Source organism: Rana temporaria, chromosome 6 (genome assembly GCF_905171775.1).
Source record: "Rana temporaria chromosome 6, aRanTem1.1, whole genome shotgun sequence".
In the NCBI taxonomy this organism is placed as follows: Eukaryota; Metazoa; Chordata; class Amphibia; order Anura; family Ranidae; genus Rana; species Rana temporaria.
The window spans coordinates 98,592,632-98,614,975 of NC_053494.1; the positions used below are offsets into that span (position 1 = coordinate 98,592,632).

The following is a 22,344-nucleotide window of genomic DNA, read 5'->3' on the forward strand; positions in this document are numbered from 1 at the left end:
GGCCGAAATGCAAGGAGGAGGCCACTTTACATCCTCTGGATGTGGTTCGGGCCCTACGAGTGTACTTGTATGTTACGGTTCCATTCCGGAAGTCTGCCTCACTGTTCGTGTCGGTGGCTGGTCCTACGAGAGGGCCTGTCAGTCTCGTCGGCCACCATTTCCAGGTGGATCCGACGGATTGTGCGTCAGGCCTATGCCCTGAAGGGGCGTGCGCCCCCCCTTTCGGGTTATGGCGCATTCGACCAGGGCGATCGGGGCCTCTTGGGCTTTCTGGCATCATGCCTCTGTGTTTACAGGGGTGTAAGGCAGCGACCTGGTCGTCGATCCACACTTTTTTTTTAAAGTTTTACAAGGTGGATGTGTGTGCATCTTCTGATGCCTTCTTCGGCTGCAGGTGTTACAGGCGGCAGTTTATGGTTGGAGTTTCTCCGTTGAGCAGCTCCGGTTTTGTTTGGGGTGTAACCTGGTTTGCTGATTTCCCACCCCTCGAAATTTTTTGACACTGCTTGGGGATGACCCTACTGTCAAAGGATGCTGTGTCAGTCTATGAACAGAAGGAAAAATAGGATTTTTGTACTCACCGTAAAATCCATTTCTCTGAGTTCATAGACTGACACAGCACCCACCCCTCTGTTTGTACTGCTTGTTACGAACTGAGGCTGCTAGAGCAGGGTGTGGGTTATACCAGGGGTGCCACGCCCCCTGGGAGGAGCTGCACTGGGGAATGTGGTGTTAACACTTAAAGTGCTTTTTTTTTTTTCTGCCTAAACTCTCCTAAAGGGAAGCGGATATAACCCTACTGTCAAAGGATGCTGTGTTCGTCTATCAACTCAGAGAAATAGATTTTACGGTGAGTACAAAAATCCTATTTTTCACTTCCTCATTGTTCGTTTTTGCTCAGAAGTTGCTCTTTCTTCTCTGTTCTGTTCACTTCCTGCTTGTCTTATTTTACTGACCACCGTTATGGGAGGCTTTACTGCGGTGGTCAGTAACATGCTCACCCCCTCCTGGGAACTACATCTGTGTGGCAGGACGCTCTCTACGTGTTAGACTTCAAGGAGGTGTGAATTGCTGGGCGTGCCGCAATTCATACTGGGAAATGTAGTTCTTACATGAACGAACAACCAGGAAGTGAATGGGAGAACAGAAACTAGAACGCCGGAACTGATATAGATTAAGGAATTTAATAGGTATTTACTCGTTTTTTAACAGAATCATTACACTATTCTGTCTACCTTGCAGACATTAATTTTAGGCAAAACATTTTTTTCCTTTAGTGACCCTTTAATCCCACAGTCTTCAATTTTTGTATTAAATTTCACAAGCAACATGCTCTCCATTTCTATGACCATGAGATGCTTGCATACTCATTCACCTGGGTTTGTTATAGGCATCCCATAGCACCAACACTATGCAATCACATTAAAGTAGGCCAATTTTAAAAAAAACAATCGCTTGCATTAAGCATTTTTAAGTGTGGGAGGAAAGCCACGAATATAAAAATCTCCATGCAGATGGCGCCCTGACAGAAAACAAACTAGCGACCCCAGTGCTTCAAGGTAGAAATGCTATCCCCTAAAACTGTGCTGTCTCAAACCTCCCCAGATTGTAATTGGCGCATCCATGATGTGCAGTGTACAGATAGGCTGTGGTGTTGGAAATGCTAACCAGGCAATTAGACCACATAACTGGTTACCTTCTAAGTGTCTCTAAAGCATACAACCCAATTTAAAAAAAAGTTGGGCTTTGCAAAATCTACATAACACTGAATGCAATGATATTTGCAAATCTTTTAAACCCATATTTGAATGTACAATAGAAAACATATCAAATGAGAATTTACCATTTTAAGAATGTAAAAGATTTGGAATTGGTAGCAACATGTCTAAGTTGGGACAGTGCAACAAAAAGCTGGCCAAGTGGTACGAACAAGGAGCTGTTGCATTTTGCAACTCATTAACAGGTCAATTACCTTAACTTACCTGATCTGATATAAAAAGAGTATCTTGGGGAGTCTGTCTCAGAAGTAAAGGCTTTATCCATCTACAGTACATACGGTAACAAAAGGTTCAGAGAATTTGGAGAAATACTGTGTGCAAGGGACAGAGCTGACATGCGATATTGGCTGCCCGTGATCTTCGGGGCCCTCAGATGGCACTGCATTACAAACTAGGTACGCTTCTGTGATGGAAATCTCTCCATAGGCTGAGAAATGCTTAGAATAATCACTGTCTGAACAGTTTGCTGGACCCCCTCCAAAAATGTCAAGGTAAAGCTCTATCGCACAAAAACCATATTTGAACATGATCCAGGAACCCCACCTTATCTGGGCCAAAGTGCATTTAAAATGGTCTATTGCAAAGTGGAAAACTGTTCTGTAGTCAACATTTATTAACATTTGACATTCTTTTTGGCACAATGTCCTCTGAACTAAAGGGGCACCTTCTGGCTTTTCAGCCTTCAGTTGAAAAGCCTGCACCTCTGATGGTATATGGTGCATTAATGTGTATGGAAGCTACCCATTCCATATCTGGAAAGCCACCACAAATGCTGAAAAATCAAGATTTTGGTGCAGAATATGCTTGTATCCTGTCATCTATTTTCAGGTAAGGCCTTGCATATTTCAGCAGGATAATCTGCATAATGCATCTAACAGCATGGCTTCATAGCAGAGTCTGGGTGCTTAACTGGTCTGCCTGCAGTCCAGTCCTTTTCACCAGCTGCAAATATATGGCGCATCTTAAAATAAATACGACGGACACGTCACTGTTTGAACAGTTGGAATCAGGCAAGCATGGGACAACCTTACTCTCCCAAAACTCCAGCAACTGGTCTCCGTTCCCAGACATTTAGAGTTAAAGGGGATGCTACAACATGGCCCTGTCACAAATTTTTTTTTTAGATGTTCCTGCCTACCTATATTTAAAAAAAAAAAAAAATTCTTCCTTCTCCCTTGTATTCAAAAGCATGTTTAATTGCATTTATGCTGATTTTTGGTGTTAAACATACATGCAGTTAATAAACCTGCTTTGATTGCCAATAAAGTGTTGAAAGAACTAATGTTTTGATTACGCTCTTTAGTGGTCAATTTAAATTGTTATATAACTTTCCCGGTTTGTGGGAACAGTCATGCCCCCTGCTGACCTGTACTGTCATTGTCTATAGCAAATCAGCAGGGCCCAGCCATAAATCATTGGTTATAAGAAGCTTGTGCTAGAGCCTATCACAGAATGATCCTGTGTCTTTGTAAAAACACAATGTTCTTGAAAAGCGGTATTACATTTACACTTGGTTTTAGGCACGTTTAACCCTTTGATCATCCCTGTCACCCAGTCAGTTGCATTGGCATAGTGTCAGTGTACAGCATTTATTTCTGTCACTAGCAACATCTGATAATGTTTGGGGTCAGTTAGTGCTAGATTGCTTGCACACCAAGTTGCTGATCACTGCCACTGCTAGTAATGTCTGAACAGATCAATATTTTGATCAAGATCAGAACTATATATTGGTGTCCCCAGAAACGTAGTGTTGGCAGAATCGGCTCCGATCACTGCCAGCCCTTGTGTTTAGCCTCCCCACACAAAATGCAGTGTTGGTACAATGTTTCTGATCACTGCCACCTCTGGTTTTGTGTAAATTATCAGCGAAAAACAAAGTGCAGCGCCTCTAAGACAGAAAAAAAACACCCACCGTAGTAGGAGTGTACTGGATGGGTGAAATGAATCGGATGTGCAATAATGTATCGCATTAATGAATCCATCAACAAGTGATGTGTGAATACACCAATCTTGAATGGTGCAAGTGTCCAATAGACAAAGGTAATTGTCCATAAGGAGTGACAATAAAAGGCATCAAATTTATACACTAAGAGTGAGACATGGTTCCTTGCAATATCCACGTGGAAGAAATTCCCCTCATGAGCATAATCCCCATCCGATCAAAGAAAAAATTAGTACTCTTACCGGATTTGATGGACCCAAAACGCCATACAGCGGTGGGTCTAATGAACATGGACAGCCAAATGACTGGTCTAGTTGATTCTGTTATCAAACTCCTCGCTTTCCGACAGGGTATAGATCTCCACGATGAATAGCTAGGTTGTCCAAACTCAAGGTAACCAGTTCCGATCCACTTGCCGTGATGGAATGAACCAATTTTCCACGTTTACTGAACTTGGTGAGCTCCAGGTATAGGAGAAAAAAACAGGGAGAACGCCTCCTCATAGTGTAGAAAAAAAAAAGGCTAAAAATGTATTCAATAAATTCCATACACAAAATAAAAATCCATTGGGAAAACATCCACATCCAAATAAAAGGTAAAAGTTTGCACAGTGTTGGAGTGGCTGGGGCCAGTGTATGTGCCGAGGGAGGAGGGAGATTTCTGCAGCATATTTGGCAAGTACAGAATCGCAGTACAGTAAAACCTTGGATTGTGAGCATAATTCGTTCCAGAAACATACTTGTAATCCAAAGTCCTTGTCTGTCAAAGTGAATTTCCTCATAAGAACTAATGGAAACTCAGCCATAAAATGTCCATCCACAAATGGCCGCCTCCACGAGCATTGGAAGCAAAATCCCGCAGGAGCTAGAGTATAGAAGAGGCTCCTCGAAGTGCAACAATATGGTTACATTTAACCACATGCTGAACGAGCCATAGCTGAAATATGGCTGCAGCGTGGTTGGCTTATTCTGGGAGGGCGTCCAAGAATCTTGCTTCTGTGTGCCCCCTGGAGCACGCACCCGGAAATATCTGTGATCAGCGGCTGTTTACCATGTGATCGCTTTGTCAAATGAAGCAATCGCTTGTAAACCGGCGTCATGTCCGGTTCCTCTCCCTCTGTACAGTGTGAAGGGAGAGATAGTTTTACAGCAGTGCTGTGGGCTGGATCTGTAGTGCCCACAGCGCTGCTCTGTGCCCATTCCAGCACTTATCCATCGTCAAATACTCATCCATCCTCAGCAATACTCATCCGTCCATCCATACCCACCCAGCCATACTTGGCCATCCCATCCATACCCAGCCATCCACATTCATGGCTCAGCCATCCCCATCTACAGCTCATCCATGCCACATCAGTTTGCATCCATGCCACTACAGTGCCTCAAAGTGTAATAGTCAAATTTAGACTTTAAGTTTATGCCCCTAGAACGCTTGCTGGTGCTCCCTGCATGTTGGGCCTCTATGTGGCCATGCTGTGGAAAAGTCTCAATGTGGTATCGCCATACTCGGGGTGTGTAATTTGTGGTATGCATATGCTGTGTGAGAAATATGCCAATTTTGTGAAGGGGGGGGGGGGGGGTGGAATCTTGTATTTTTCCCCACAATTCTTCAAAAAAAAAATCAACTTCAAAAAACTCGCCATGCCACTTTTCTAAATACCTTTTTTAGAATGTCTACTTTCCAAAAAGGTCATTTTGAGGGGTATTTGTACTTTTCCTGGCATGTTGGGTGTCTCAAATGAGATGTCAGTACTTTCAGGTAGACATGTGCACAGAATTTTTTTTTTGTTTTTTTTTTTTTTTGTTCCGTTTCGTTCCGTAGGTTCGTTCCCGTTCGTTTTTCGTAAGACGCCCGTTTTCCTGTTCGTTCCCGTTCGTTTTTCGTACGACGTGATTTTTTTCGTATTCCGATCGTTTCGTATTTTGGTTACCGTTTTATTTTCGTACATGCGGGATGGTTCGTTATTCTGTTTAATTCATGTTAGTTACTTGTTAGACAATTTTCGTGAATTTTCATCATTTTGTACTTTTGTAAATATATCGCTGGATTCGCGGCACTTTCAACACGCGGCTCATCCATATTAACTATTGTTAAGCCCCATACACTTGGTCAGACTTTTTTAACAACAAACATAAAAACGATCGTTTTTAAACTCCATCAGAAAACCATTTTTGGGTTCCAGGTTCAAAAGTCTGGCCAACTGATCTCCCTTCAGACGAAAATACACAAGTTTATTTGGCTTTACTGTACTCGGCACAAAAGAGAAGCTGCTTCACTAACTACACTCACTGCCCATTCAAAAAAACAAAAATGACATAAGATTTGCATTCTGTATTTTGAAACCAAATTATGAACAGAAAAAAGGAATTCAGAATACAGAATGAAAATCTTTTGTTATAGATGTCATATGAACATACAAACAGAAAAAGGATTCAAACAAAATACAGAATGAAAATCTTTTGTTAGATGTCATATGAACATACGACTGAAAATCAAAATACGAACAGAACAAGGATTCAAACAAAATACAGAATGCAAGTCTTTTCTTATAGATGTCATTTTCGTTCTTTTGCAGTTTTCGTTTTGTCGTATTTTCGTCGGATCGTTCGTTCGTATTTGCGGTTGTTCGTTATGCAGCTCATTCGTAATCCCATCGTTTTCGTATTTTGGTGCTTTAATTTTTTCGTATGTACACATTATTCTGCGGGTACGAAAATGAACATTTTTCGTACGAAAATAACATTCGTACGAACGGGAATGCACATATCTACTTTCAGGTGTGATCAATTTTCAGTGATTGCCAGCTTGTGGACTCTAACTTTCACACCGACCAAATATACACCATTTCGATTTTTGACAAATATATGTAGCCGTATAAATTTTGGCCAACATGTATGATATAAAATTACTAATTTGGTAAAAAAAAAAATTAACAGAATTTTCTGTATTAGTGCAAAAAAAACCCCAACGGTGGTTAAATGCCAACAAGCTTTGTGTGGGGGAGGACAAATTCATATGGGTACAGTGTTGCAAAGTCATTCAAAGTGTTGGAGCAATGAAAGCTGAAAATTGGTCTGGTTAGGAAGGGGTTTTAAGTGTCCAGTGGTTAATGAAGGTACAACATTTGGCAACTTGCATGGTTGATTAAAACGGGCACATCTGGATGCCTGCATACTTTGGGTAAAGCTGTCCACATCCCCTGCACCACTGGCTCTCGCCGCTGGCAATCATGACCAAGAAGACTACCCTGCTGAAGAGCAATCCTAAAAAGCGAGGCTTAAAGCGCTTGTGGAGAGCAGCGTGGAAGGGACGACGTCAATGTGGAGGATGGGCTATGTGGACAGCTTTACCCCTGAAGCCAGCATACTTGCATGTGTATTTTTATCAACCATGTGAGTTGCTAAATGTTGTACCTTCATTAAATGTAACCATATTGCTACACTTGGAGGCACCTCTTTTATACCCGGTTGTGACATGACGCTACTCTCATAGCAAGACATCGCTTGTATATAAGGTAAAAAATTAATTACATTTTTGCTTGTCTTGCAAAATGCTCTCAAACCAAAGTTTTAGTGGTTGGAGGGAATGGCAACTGTAAAAAAAAAAGGGGTATAGGTCACTCCAAAAAATGTGGCTGTGGGAGACAGATGGGGAAATTTGTGTGTTTTTTTTTTTTTTTTATTTATATATATATATATATATATATATATATATATATATATATATATATATATATATATATATATATATATATATATATATATATATATATATATATATATATATATTCTCTCAAATACCTTGACGTGTTTCTTTCCAAAAGATCCTTTGGGGGTATTGGTGTTTTGTACGATCCTGACATTTCAGGGCCTCTGAAATGGATAAGTAGGAAAATTGAGTTATTTATTTTTTTTATTTGAAAGTCTAAAGGTGGACATTGAATTTGTGCCCCGTACGAATAGACTCATGTGGTATTCCCACAGCATGTTTTTGGGGTGTAAGGCCACGTAACTTTGGCATGTGTGAAATCTCATTCGAGTTCCACCCACTTCTGCCGATTAGATTCACCCCCCCCCCCGTGCTGCATTTGGCACCTTGGTGGAGGGAGCAGATACCTTTTTTCAAATGCAGGTATCTGCGTAAAGATCGCTACACACTGTGCAGCGGTACTACAGTCTGTCCGAGGGATCATTGCACGGCAGTGCCTGCACCCGAAGCAGAGGGACGGGTAGGCTTTGGGTGCCGACATTGCATGTCTTTCCACTTGCTTTCTTCTGGCTATAGAGTATTTTACTGCACAATTAAGGTTTCTTCTAAGTGAGGTGAATGAGAAGAGTTATTTTCTTGAAGGCAGGATGGAGCCATAGGGGTAGATGCTCTAACTCTCCCTTGGAGGTACCATTTGTGTTGTGCCCCCCATGGTTGGCCTTAATTCCGGCGGTGTTTAGGAACTTTCAGGCAGACAACAAATCGCTCATCCTGGTAGCCCCTCCCATTGGCCCAGAAGGGTATGGTTCCAAGTCCAAGCATGTTTTGAGTAATGACTTCTGAGGCAAATGGGTAATCTCTGACTTTTGATGAGTGTTTGCAGAGCGGGGCCCATAAAGGGTTGGCAGATTGCACCCTTAAGATCCATGTAGCCAAAAAGTAAATTGACACCGGTTGAACCAATGCCAGCATGCTTCAGGGGGTTCTCCCATTTCAATGTACCTAAACAATAGTGCAATAAAGGCACCAAACTTTGCAATGCAAATTTGTGTAACGGCCAAGTCTGCAATTATGCATGAACGGTTCACATGTACTCCCAAAATTGCGCAGTAACACTCCATGTAATCAGACTGGTGCCACAGGTCATGCTGGTATTGCCACTGTAATCTGAAGAACCATTGAAGGCCGTTTGACAGCTCAGTCTTGCAGTGTAGCACACAGCTAGGTAATGCAAAGATGGGGTGGGCTCCCACCTTGGCCTTGCCCCCTGCTGCATGACACCCAAGGTAAGTGCTTTCTTGCTGGCTCTGCACCTATCGCTACACGTCCTGATGGTGGTGCTCAACTACTGTGTTGCCTGTGACAGTGTGTAAACCAAATTCAATGAACAAGTAGTGGGAACCCTGCTCTCCCCCCCGGTACATTTACTGGTTTTAAAGTCTGTTCCAAATGATGCATTTGTTGAGACCATACTTGGTGAAACCTAGTTTTCTTCTTCCAATTATCTCTGAAAATTTGAAAGAGGATTGTTGGCAAACTTCTAACTTTTGCAATATCAATCTGTGCTGTCCTCTGCAAATCCACACCAGTCCACCGCACAAAAATACTGCAGGGGAAACCTTTGTGGGCAACAAACATTCAATGGTTGAATACAACTGAGCTTTCAAAAGTTTCAATCCACAATAGATACATTTTAAACTTTTTGGCATTCTAGGAGGAAAACCACCATGGAGAACTTATAAGTTCTCACTTGAGCGTTGCCAACATCCCAAAATATTTAGTAGAAAACCAAAACAGAGAGGGACAGTGGGACTTTAAGGGCGAACTAAAGATATACGTTATATCATGAAATAACCATGTATATTTAAAATGCAGTGCTTGCGATATCAAAACACATCAAATTTTACAGTACAACATGTAGATAAAATGCTATGCTTGTGACAAGCTAAATTCCAGTTGGAAGGTTTATCTTCTTTTGGACTGATGCGTTTTTGGGGGATTTATCCCTTCAGGGGAATTTGAGAAGATAATATGAAAAACATTCTGAAAGGGAGCAAAACAATTTCAGACCATATCCAGAGCTGCGTCAACATAAAACAGATGGCCACATCAAAACCTACATGCCAGCATAGGATCAAAAATCTAACTTGTAAAAGAGGGCTTTAAATATCGTTTAGATGAAAGAACAAGGAAGCTTCCACTCGCATGTCCACCAACCTGGTGAACAGCACCATCCTGGGTCCGGTACGGCCCTCACAAGGATCCCCAAGGTATGTCTACCCCCCCCCCCCCCCCAACAATCCACCCAAGAAACGGGGACCATAGAAAATGAGTAGCCCTAATGTGGAAAATATAAAGGCCCACAAGTTTTGAATTTACATGATTATGCCAAAAAGTAAATTTGTGTTGGGTGGTGAAGTATAATATACTACCAGTGGGGCTTGCATAGAGGGAGACATAACTCCTCTCTAGCCCCCAATTAAAAAAAAAAATGTATATTGAAAAGGGGGGGGGGGGTAGCCTTGGTGTATATTTACCTTGGTACACCATTTTATCTGTGAAGAAAGCCGTAGTTTTCTGGTCCTGAACAGCAGCGTTCGCTTTGGCAGATGCGCCGACCGGGATTTTAAAAGGGTGCAGGCACACAAATTGCATATGTCTTTTCTTACTGCAGTCTGAGGGCCGTACCGGACCCAGATGGTGCCGTTCACCAGGTTGGTGGACATGCAACAGGAAGCTTCCTTGTTTCATCTAAAATCTAAATGATATTTAAAGCTTTCTTTTAGAAGTTATCGCTTTTTTGATCCTATGCTGGTATGTATGTTTTTTTTTTTTTTTATGTGGCCACCTGTTTTCGCTGTTGACGCAGCTATGTCCGCAGTGAGTGAGCGAGTCCATCCTCCAGGTAGTTTATGAATAAATTAAATGGAATTGGTCCCAGGACAGAACCCTGGGGGACCCTGCTTTCCACACCAGTCCATTCCGGGCCATTCCCATTTATTACTACCTTCTGAACTCTCCCCTGTAGCGAGTTTTCAATCCATATACTCACGCTATGGTTTATGCCGACAGACCTTGGTTTGTACAGTCAACGTTTTATGGGGAACGCTGTCAAATGCCTTTGCAAAATCCAGATCCACTACGTCTATGGACCTTCATCTAGATGGCAGCTCACCTCCTCATAGAAGGCTAATAGATTGGTTTGGCAAGTAAAATTCTTAATGAATACATGCCGATTACTGCTAATGATACTGTTTCATTACTAAAATCGTGTGTGTGTGTGTGTGTGTAAAATATATTTCCTTTTATCCCCTCCAATAACTTGCATACCATTTTAATATTGGCACTACATTGTTTTTTTTTTCTGATCTGCTACCATTTCAGTCGGACTGTTTGTAAAAATTAGGAAAAATGGTCTGGCAATTATTTGACTGAGTTCTTGAGGACGGGCTGCAAGCCATCTGGTCCCGGTGACTTATTAATGTTACGTTTTTCAAGTCTATTTCTAATTCTATCCTCTGTTGGCCATGAGGGTGCTTCCTGGGATGTGTCATGAGGATAAACCTTGCAGTTTTGGTTACTGAAGCCTCCCCTTTCCCTCGAAGACTGAGGCGAAAAATAAATTCAATACCTTTGCCATCTCTCCATCCCTGGTAACCAGATTCCCTTCATCATTCTTTATGGGACCAATATGATCTGACCTCCCTTTCTTACTATTTTAATATACTTAAATTTTTTCATTAGCACTGTCTGGTGGGATTCGAGTATGCAAGACTTTCCTACTGGGCTTATTCAGCTACACAGTTCGAAGTGTTTTCAAAAATGAAAAGGCAGCCTCTCTGCAACTGGTGACCTTGACCCATTCTTTAACGCTTGTAAGGAGTTTCTCATTCTCTCCAGAAAGAACCAGTGCATGTAACCTAGATCTTGGGAGCCATATGATAGATGTGTCCTCATTGGTGTTCTATAGATTCATGGGTTAAAGCTTTGTCCACCCCTCCTGTGCAATTGCCCATTTTTATGTTCTATTTTGATTTGTGCGCAATTATTATGGCAGTTTTTGGCTGTAGTCTATACAAGAAGTAACTGATGGTGACCAATCGTAAAACTTTAAACAGTATCTCCTTAAGAGGGCACACATTCCTGAAGGGGCCTGGTCCGTTCATTATTTCTATAGTATGGAGTCCTAAAGTAAAACCATCCTTGTATCAAGCTATGTATTGGTGAGCCACAATCGAGGAAATATGACATTTCTCAAGCACGGCTGCAAAGATCTTCCCAATACACTGTTTGTTTAAACCCTTCCTCTACAGGAACTGGAAACCAAGAGAATCATGGGTCCCTCCATGACAATGGAAGTTTCTTTAAAAAGGATTTGGTCAAATGGTCTCTGATCACTGTAGGCAACACCATACACTCTCATACCTTAACAAGCGTACCAGAAAAAACAATTTTCTTCCCTTTTAGAGATTTCACTGAGGCTCCTACCTGGGTCCCAGTTCATCACATCAGTGGGCTTCTAGGTGCAATCTCCCCGTCTCGATTTTGGTTGGAGGGTGTGTTCAGGTAGTGAGCTCAGTGAGTATGTGTTTTCAGTCAGTTACGGTATGCTATTCATTTCACGTTCTCATGCTGTGATGTTTCTCAGGTTTCCTTTTTTTTTCCTTTTTTTCGTGCGTTTGTTTCTCATGCGGTTTATGTTTTTTTTTTTTTTCTACTCATGTTCTTTGGTGTTCACGTTTCTCATGCAATTCATGTTTCTCATGTGTATTAAGTTTCTCATGCAGGTCTCAGTCGTGATGTTTTTCTAAGTTGGTTTGTTCTTGTTAGGTGACCCAGCGGTGAAACGCCATGAATCTATCAAGTTTAGGGGTGCTTACGGATTGAGATTTTTAATTGGCTTGCACTGTGTTCGTTTCATGCATTTTGACATTTAATTTCTCATATAATGGCCTGACACGTCTTCAGGTTTATCAGGCCTGAGTTTACGTTTTTAATTTGCCTGCTACGCCTCAGGTTGCTCGGCCTTTGCAAATTCATGGGGTTGTCACATTCTCAGTCCTGCTCCATATTTTGTTTTGTCGGTATGTTTTGGTTTTTAAACCTTGTAGGTTTAAATCGTCACACAAGTCTGTCACGATTAGTCCTACACTTACCTACATTTCATTTTCATTGTCTTTGCATGCATGTCAGGTTCATGTGTTCTTTTAGATTTATGGCTACACTCTTCTGCAGGTTACCTGTCACATTTATGGGTACTGACGGATTGAGATGTTCGTTTCTAATTGGCTTGTGAGGTGGCAAGTCCCCTCATCCGCTTCTCACGGCTGTCAATACGTTCCATACGTCATGCATGCGATTTTACTACTTGCATCACTGGCCAGACATGTCTTCAGGTTCATAGGCTTCAGTGTTACATTTTTTAATTGGCCTGATTTGCCTCTCGTTGCTCAGCCTCGCTAGTTTCTTGAGACTGACATGTTTTCAGTCTTGTGCTACGTATTCGTTCCTGCACTACGTTACTGCGTGTGTTAATCACGGACACCTGTGTAAGTAGGGCTATGGCTAACTTGGTGTTAATGTACAAAATATGGAATGCAGCTAAAGAATTGTTGGAGATCTTGCCCTACCTGATTTCCCCCATCTTGCCCTACCAGTTTTCTTCAGCTCAGCTATTGGGTGGACCGCTCCATATCCTCCCACTCTCTGATTGGATTTTTGATCTCAATAGGCCTGGTTCTTTTGAAAAACATAAATATCTTAAGCTCCAATGAGTAAGTTTAATGCCATTTGGGCACAATGAATAGTCCATGTCCCTGTTGGTGCAGTAGGGAAATTGGAACTACAAACTATATATAAATATCTATGTGTGGGGGATATAGATATAGTTGTATGATGTGTTTTTATTGTGCTATGTCTGTGTTTTTTTTTTTTTTTTTTTTTTAATGTATATTTTTAAATGGGGACAAATGTAACTAAAATCTGATTAAATGTCTTTAAATTCTTGTTTGTACGTACATTAGGAATTTAAATATTTTCTCCCCCCCCCCCCACCCCCACAGACGCCAGCCCTCCGTACTATTGGAAACATAGTCACAGGAACAGACAAGCAGACCCAAGTAGCCATTGATGCAGGAGTCCTGTCTAGCCTGTCTAAGCTTCTTCGTCATCCTAAGCCTAGTGTCCAGAGGGAGGCAGCATGGGCTCTTAGTAATATTGCTGCAGGAACCGCTCCACAGATTCAGCAGCTGATAACTTGTGGCCTCCTTGCTCCACTGATTGATGTTCTGAAAGAGGTAAATGCTTTAATGCCTTCAGGTGTGTGTGTGTGTGTGTGTGTGTGTGTGTGTGTGTGTGTTTAACACAAACTTTTTTCTTTTTACTCGTGATTAGTATTTGGCTGAAGCCATTTATTAACTTTTTTTTACTCTTGAGTCATAATGATAAAAGGAACTACCCAAATTACCTTGATCAAAAGTTTACATACCATGGTGATTTTGGCCTCATACAAAAGAATTGTCAAAGGATCTGAGGGAAAAAAAGCATGACAGGTCCTCAGATCTAATTTTTTTTTTTGTCATTCTATAAATGTATATCAAAATACCAAAAAATGTGTATAGTAAAAAATAAAACACATATAACATTAATAAATGTTAGACACAAATTGTGAAACATGTGAGATTCCTCTGTAGCGAGGGGTGACAACAGTGCCAACTGGCACGTGAACTGATGCACCTAAGGTGGTATCAAACATAGAAACAAAGTCCAACAAAAACTCCTAAGTGTGATGATCCGAGGTATGTAGCAAAGTTCATCAACATCCACAAGTCATTCAAGTGAAAAGGTGAATAAATAGAAAAAGCGTGACTCCTTTAACGTGACAATCCCATCACCGGAAAAAGTGCAGGCTTACCGGAACTTGTTGACCACTGGTGGCATATGCCAAAAGAGGTCAGTCAAGGCTTTATATGACGGTTGTCAAACAGCAATCCCTGGCAGGAAGCGTAGGTCCAACTGGTGGGTAGGTCCTTATATGGAATAGGTCCCCAGGAGTAAGCCGGAAGCTATACTGATGTTGGTATCCCAAAACCAATTGGCTCAGTGTGTTAGTGGTGCATAGAGAAAAATAAAGAGAAGTGGCCACATAGCGTAACTCCGTATAAAAGAAAAAATACGTGTTTATTCACAGCTAACAAACTTACATTTGGCTGGAAGTAAAAGAGCTCTTGCATGTAAATGGGGCGACAGTGGAGTCCTCCCAGGACTCCACTGTCGCCCCATTTACATGCAAGAGCTCTTTTACTTCCAGCCAAATGTAAGTTTGTTAGCTGTGAATAAACACGTATTTTTTCTTTTATACGGAGTTGCGCTATGTGGCCACTTCTCTTTATTTTTCTCTATGCACCACTAACACACTGAGCCAATTGGTTTTGGGATACCAACATCAGTATAGCTTCCGGCTTACTCCTGGGGACCTATTCCATATAAGGACCTACCCACCAGTTGGACCTACGCTTCCTGCCAAGGATTGCTGTTTGACAACCGTCATATAAAGCCTTGACTGACCTCTTTTGGCATATGCCACCAGTGGTCAACAAGTTCCGGTAAGCCTGCACTTTTTCCGGTGATGGGATTGTCACGTTAAAGGAGTCACGCTTTTTCTATTTATTCACCTTTTCACTTGAATGACTTGTGGATGTTGATGAACTTTGCTACATACCTCGGATCATCACACTTAGGAGTTTTTGTTGGACTTTGTTTCTATGTTTGATACCACCTTGGGTGCATCAGTTCACGTGCCAGTTGGCACTGTTGTCACCCCTCGCTACAGAGGAATCTCACATGTTTCACAATTTGTGTCTAACATTTATTAATGTTATGTGTTTTATTTTTTACTATACACATTTTTTGGTATTTTGATATTCATTTATTAATTTTAGCGCTACACATACGTATTTTTTTGGTTGTTTTGCTTTTTTGAATAAGCCGTGTCAGCAGCTACCATTTACGCACACCTGGCAGCGCAGGGTATCCACTCTCATTCTATAAATGTCCCTTTTTTAAGAGCAATGGGCGGAAGTGTCATTTTTGACATTGCATCCGCCCTGCAGTGATGTGGAGACTGGTCAGGGTCATCTTTCCCCTCTCGTCTCCATACCCAGAAAGGGAATAGATCCGACGGCTCCGGTATGCAGCGGGAGATGAGCTCCCTCTCCCGCCACAGATTAAGTGATCTTGTGGCGTATCCGCTGCAGAGACCACTTTTATCTTGTAGCGGACCGCCCACTGAAGAGGGTACCGGGGTTATGGTAGCTAGATGTATTCCTGCGGCGGGCTGTCTGTAAGTGGTTAAATGCATCACAACTGAGGTCAGACTGTCCAAATCAGGATGGTGCCAACTTTAGCTGAGTTATTCTGCTCTTGAATTTTTACAGTATTCCCCATTTTAAAAGGGGGAGATTTTGGCCTCTGAATTGTAGTGAGTGCTCTGCTGGATCACCCGATGAACCACTTTTTTTGGCTATTGTCAGATTATCCCCAAAAAAGATAAATTTTTTTTTATTTTTGTCCTCGGTTTAGGCCGATACGTATTCTACATATTTTTCGTAATTTTTTTTTTATATAGCGTTTACAAAATAGGGGATAGTTTTATGGCATTTTTATTTATTTTTTACTACTAATGGCGGCGATCCTTTTTTTTTTTTTTTTTTCCTGTGACTGCGACTTTATGGCACACTTTTGACACCATTGTCATTTTCACAGCGAAAAGTGCACTGCTTACTGTGAAAATGACACTGGCAGTGAAGGGGTTAACCAGGAGGGGGCGCTGTAGGAGTTAAGTGTGTTCTATGGGAGTGTTCTTACTGTGGGGGGGGGGGGGGCGCGTGGCTGTGCCTGTGACATCACTGATTGTCGTTCCCTAACAAGGGGAACAGACGATCACTGACAGCCACACTAGGAAGAACTGTGAAGGTTTGTTTACACTCACCTCTCCCCGTTCCTCTCTGTGAACCGATCGCGGGACACTGAGGTCTATGGGTCCTGCGGTCACTGAGGACAGGACCAGGTCGCAAGCGCGCCGGCGGCGACACGCTCGTGACCACGGCTGGGCATCTTAAAGGGGACACGTCTGTACGTCCATGTGCCATTCTGCCAACGTAAATAGTCAAACTACTCAAACTACTTTTACCCAAATCGCAGCTGCGGGTACACAGAAAACCTGTGTAAAATGCTAGATACAAATTGGCATGCATCAATCTCGTTATATCTATGTACCTGAAATGCGTCGGTCCCCATAAGTGAATGTATTTTGCCTTTTATATTCTAGGATTCACTATAGTTTTCAATTGTGTGTTTTCATAATTTGCTATATGTAGATGCACAAACCTTTTCATCTTCCACTTAGGGTGAATTTAAAGCTCAGAAAGAAGCCGCTTGGGCAGTGACAAACTACACAAGTGGAGGTACTGTAGAGCAAATAGTACAGCTGGTACATTGTGGGGTGCTGGAACCACTGCTTACCCTCCTAACGGTGAAGGACAGTAAAACAATACTGGTTATCCTAGATGGCATTTCAAATATATTCATGGTAAGTGTACTGTGGGGGGGGGGGGGTGTTTTTTATTTTTTTAAAGCTGAATGGGCAGACTTAACTTGTGTAAAGACTTTTATCTTTGTACTTTTTTTTTTTTTTTTTTTTTTTCTTCTAGGCTGCAGAAAAACTGGGTGAGCTGGATAAACTATGTCTAGTTGTGGAAGAACTTGGAGGCCTAGAGAAAATGGAGGCTCTGCAGACCCATGACAATCATATGGTTTACCATGCAGCCTTGGCTCTTATAGAAAAATACTTCTCTGGCGAGGTATGCTGTGTTTGTCGAAATTTTGCAATCTGATTGTCTGTTGGGTAACATGTATAGCCATTTTAAACTTTCATAGGAGCAGTTGTATTGCATGCCTGTTCATGTCCATATGTGGTGACATGCTGCATAGTTCAACTCTTTATACAGTTATCTTGATCAGTGCATCATAAAATGAACCCCACTCTACTGATGACTGCAAGGTCTGCTTGACTGGAGTGTGACCTTTAGACACTGGGCTCTGCTTATGTTGCTTTCCAGTCTTTTTGCACCGTTAACTGGGGAGTGCTTTACAGGTCCAGAGCTTAATGATTTTGCAATGTGTGAGCATTATGAGCCGTTACACCTTATTGAACTGCTGGGTGCCATCTCTCCCTCCCCATATTCCACAAAGGATTACAACTCTGGAAAACTAAAGTGTTGTACCATCAACTGCAGTGTCCCATGAAACCAATGCTTGCATTTTTTTTTTTTTTTTTTTGTGGGTAGCATCTTACAGCATTCTCAGGGCACGTTCACATAGGACATTTTAATGGCATGTGCAGAGACCTGTCCACTGGCACAGCGATGCACAGGTGTTGCATGCACCCCTAAGGCAGCAGTCCCATAACGCTGTTGGGATGCAGCATCTGCAAGGACACTGCTGCTCCCGATGTGCTATCGGTGTAGGCGCATGGCTCTGCATGCACCTGCATGAATATCGCATGGAGAGCAGTGGCTGGATCTGTGCAGCCCTGCATCCCAATTGACAATGGGATTGCCAGCACATGGATGAACAGAACACCTGTGCATCCCTGTGCTGGTAAACATGGCCTTGCACAGGACAAAGGCTTTACTTGAAAAAAGACAAATGCTTTCGCCTTTTTGTTAGCCCTTGCTGCCTCCTGCAGCGACCCGGATACAGCTGGCTAAAAGCTTGTCCCTTAGGCATTTAGGTTGTGTACACAATGTGTAACTGGTACTCCAAAACCTCTGAATCAAGTTGTCAAGTAGTGCAACATGTATCCTAAAAATAAGGGTGCTTGTCCCACTGTCAGGCCTCTCCAGCTTACAAGCCACTAATGGTTCCAAGGCTGCCTGCAATGTTCTTCCTCGAAGGATTCAATAGAAGGATTCAAAATAGAAGGATTCAATATAGAAGGATTCAATAGAAAAATTCAAAATAGAAGGATTCAATAGAAGGATTCAAAATAGAAGGATTCAAAATAGAAGGATTCAATAGAAGGATTCAAAATAGAAGGATTCAATATAGAAGGATTCAATAGAAAAATTCAAAATAGAAGGATTCAATAGAAGGATTCAAAATGGAAGGATTCAAAATGGAAGGATTCAAAATGGAAGGATTCAAAATGGAAGGATTCAAAATGGAAGGATTCAAAATGGAAGGATTCAAAATGGAAGGATTCAAAATGGAAGGATTCAAAATGGAAGGATTCAAAATGGAAGGATTCAAAATGGAAGGATTCAAAATGGAAGGATTCAAAATGGAAGGATTCAAAATGGAAGGATTCAAAATGGAAGGATTCAAAATGGAAGGATTCAAAATGGAAGGATTCAAAATGGAAGGATTCAAAATGGAAGGATTCAAAATGGAAGGATTCAAAATGGAAGGATTCAAAATGGAAGGATTCAAAATGGAAGGATTCAAAATGGAAGGATTCAAAATGGAAGGATTCAAAATGGAAGGATTCAAAATGGAAGGATTCAAAATGGAAGGATTCAAAATGGAAGGATTCAAAATGGAAGGATTCAAAATGGAAGGATTCCAAATGGAAGGATTCCAAATGGAAGGATTCCAAATGGAAGGATTCAAAATGGAAGGATTCAAAATGGAAGGATTCAAAATGGAAGGATTCAAAATGGAAGGATTCAAAATGGAAGGATTCAAAATGGAAGGATTCAAAATGGAAGGATTCAAAATGGAAGGATTCAAAATGGAAGGATTCAAAATGGAAGGATTCAAAATGGAAGGATTCAAAATGGAAGGATTCAAAATGGAAGGATTCAAAATGGAAGGATTCAATAGAAGTTTTTGGCAAGCAGGACATGAAATGCAACCTACCAAGTCTTTAGTCCAACCTATCAAATCTTAGGGGAATGAAGTAAATGTTTAAGGATCAGCTAATATTGCTGACCCTTGCAGATGTTTCCTGCCTGAATATGCATTGACTGCTTTGCTGTTCCGCCAGGGCCGTCTTTACCATAGCACAAACAGGGGCAGCTGCCCAGGGCCCTGTCACTGTTGGGGGCCCAAAGCAACCCCCTTCTTTTTTTTTTTTTTGGGGTCCGGAGGGCCCCAGATGGCAACCCCCCTTTTTTTTTTAATTTTTAAATTAAAAATATATATTTTTTAAATATATTTTTAATTCTTATTAAAGGACCACATTTTTTGTTTTGTTTAGGGGGCCCCAAATGGCAACCCCCCCAGATGGCAGCCCATTCATTTGATTGGGTCGCCATGCCTGCGTTTCCTGCAAAGAAAAGCGCATGCCTCGTGTAATAGTCTGCGCACACGGCACCCTTATGCCCATCAAGCACTGAAATACAGCACTGTCTGTCCATTCTGCTGTGACTTATTTGCAGTTCCTGCATTTTTAGACGTTTTAGGTCACGCTTTTAAAAACACAGTGCGTTTGTGTGTGCAAAAGCAGAATGGATTTCAAGGCAACTGTATTTTTAAAATGCTGAATGCACCTTTTTTCTGCAGGAAACTAAGGCATGGCAGCCTATTCAAATCAATGGGCTGCTGTGCCTGCACAAATGTGAACCAGCCAGGCCCAAAATAAGCTGGAGGGGGGCCCAAAAAAGTTTGCCCAGGGCCCAAACCATATTAAAGACGGCCCTGTGTTCCGCAGATCACTTTAGCCAATATAAATACTTGCTCTGCATGTGATTTGATTGCGAACATCTTTTGTGCTTCTGGACACCCTCATAAAAGATGTTACTGAGGGTAAAAGTACTAATTTGCCCCAGCAAAAGATTAGGCCTCAAGTTGGGGAAAGCTCCTCCTTCCTCTGGGGCCAAGAGTCCCTTTTTTATTCTAGCTTTCCACTTTCAAAGCCAGACCTGAACTGGTTCATCTGCAAACCTTGTGCCTCCTAATTCCATGTTCCAGGGGATTTCTAAACTTTTGCAGAAAACTAGTCGGAGTAAGGTCTTGGTTTCTAGGGGCTACAAGATTTCTGCTCTGCACCCTCCCTGCTTCCAAGTTTAACCTGTGTCTTTTTACAACCTCCAGGATGCTCTGGCGGGTCTTTTGAACCAGAGTTGTCAACCAAAAGGTTTCAATTTATACTCCAACCTTTTCCCAATTACAAAATCAAAAGGTGGTTGTCTCCTCCTCTTCTGTCTGAAGGCTTTACATGTCAACCTTCAAGTGGAAGGCTGGTTTCATACGGATGGTCCGATCAGGTCCGCCTGTCAGTTTTTCAAGCTGGGTTAGATTTCCTCCGCAGGAGTAGGACTAGAACAAACGCCTGGGTATGCCCATGGGCTGTCCTCGGTCACTATATAACCCCCCCCCCTCCCTGCCCTAAGTATTTAGTTTTTTTCTGTCTAGTCAGGACCTAGGGGTTTATTTACTAAAGGCAAAACCATTTTTCTCCTTTTGTTCATGGACTGACACAGCAGCAATGTTGACAAAATGGGTATTGGCCTTCATTCAGGTGTGACTAGGCAGAAAACTTGTTAGAAAGTGTTAATCACATCACACACTGTACAGTACTGCCCATAGGGCGGTCCCTCTGGTTATAACTTTTCTCCCTGCATCTCGCAGCTCAGTTTTTTTTTTTCTGCCTAGCAAAGGAGGACATGGCTCCCTTTGGGCCCATAGGCCTGGAGGTTTATTTCCATTTTTATTTCTGTTTTGTTCCTGTGATCTGCAATCAACTGCCGACTGGGTGACAGGCTGGATCCCAGATCCTTGTAGTCTCCCCAGTTTCGGCCAGCGAGCATTTGCCGACCTTGGCTACACGCTGGGTCATCCACAACATGTCCATCACTCTACAGGTGGCCGGTGAGCTACACGCTCCGGGGCACGCATATGACCAGTCTAGACGGCTGAGTGACAGCACGCCAGACCGACGGTCACCTCCGTTACCGTGTGAAAGATGGTCTGTCTGGGATGCTTCCAGCATAATCCATGCAGGAAGGGCAAGTAGTAACTAGTGTGCATTTAACTGGTACGAATCAACAGACACACGCTGCGGAGGGTCAGACTGACACAGGCGGCTGCGAAGTGCATCTTAAGTAGAAGCAGAGGGCAGCTGTGCGGTACTATTCAAGGGTGGTGAGTCCTCTGGGGGGGCCTCATCTCTGTGGCAGCTAGGAGGGTGGGCTGTTTCCTTGCCTGGAGCCCCTGTGGATGTCAGGCGCGTGGGTCAGCATGCAATCAGAAAGGGACGCCTCTTCCCCTGAAACACCTAAGTTGGCATTTGGTGCCCCTGCACCCGATGTATCGGACGCTATCTCGGCGATCATGGAGACTTTCGTTGCCAAGGTGGAAGCTGTGTGCGCGAACACGGGGTAAAAAGTGCCCCCGCCATCTTCTGGGAATAGCTGCTACGGAGCCAGGCCCAGCTCCGGCTCATAGTTCTGATGTATCTGAGGATGCGGACCGAGATCGGCCGGACAGTGAAATGGGTCCGGGTCAGTATGCGAAAAGTCTCTGGTAGGTGATCTTATCACCGCAGTGCTAGATACTCTAAAGATAGAGGAGTCTGCTGAATCAACAGAGGCGTCGGTCCCTTTCGGGTTCCGTAAGCCGACCGGCACTGCTAAGGTGTTTCCTTGTGTTTCCTTGTGTGTTTTTATCTAGACAAACTTTTGTACAAGGAGTGGGACAAACCACAGAAGGTTTTTTTCGGTCCCTAAAAGGGGCTCCTGCTTTCAAGGACCCTGCGGACAAGAAGGCTGAGGCGGTCACGCGCTACCTATACACAGTGGTGGGCTCGGCTGTGCGTTCATACGATGGTTAAGGCCCTGGTGTCTCAGATTCTCACTGAATGGACAAATATGCTGCACAATGGCTTAAAAGCATGTCAGGCTCCCTCAGACGAGG

At 42.6% G+C, this 22,344-nt stretch overlaps 1 protein-coding gene across 2 annotated transcripts in view; it reads left to right on the forward strand.

Moving 5' to 3' along the window:
• Positions 1 to 22,344, forward strand: part of KPNA7 (karyopherin subunit alpha 7) — a 90,415-nt gene that overhangs the window by 62,438 nt on the left and 5,633 nt on the right. For both annotated transcript variants that reach the window (XM_040357058.1, XM_040357057.1), the window contains 3 exons: positions 13,491 to 13,724; positions 16,835 to 17,017; positions 17,139 to 17,288. In XM_040357058.1, coding sequence (XP_040212992.1) covers positions 13,491 to 13,724; positions 16,835 to 17,017; positions 17,139 to 17,288 — 567 coding nt within the window. The remainder of the gene's footprint in view (positions 1 to 13,490; positions 13,725 to 16,834; positions 17,018 to 17,138; positions 17,289 to 22,344) is intronic.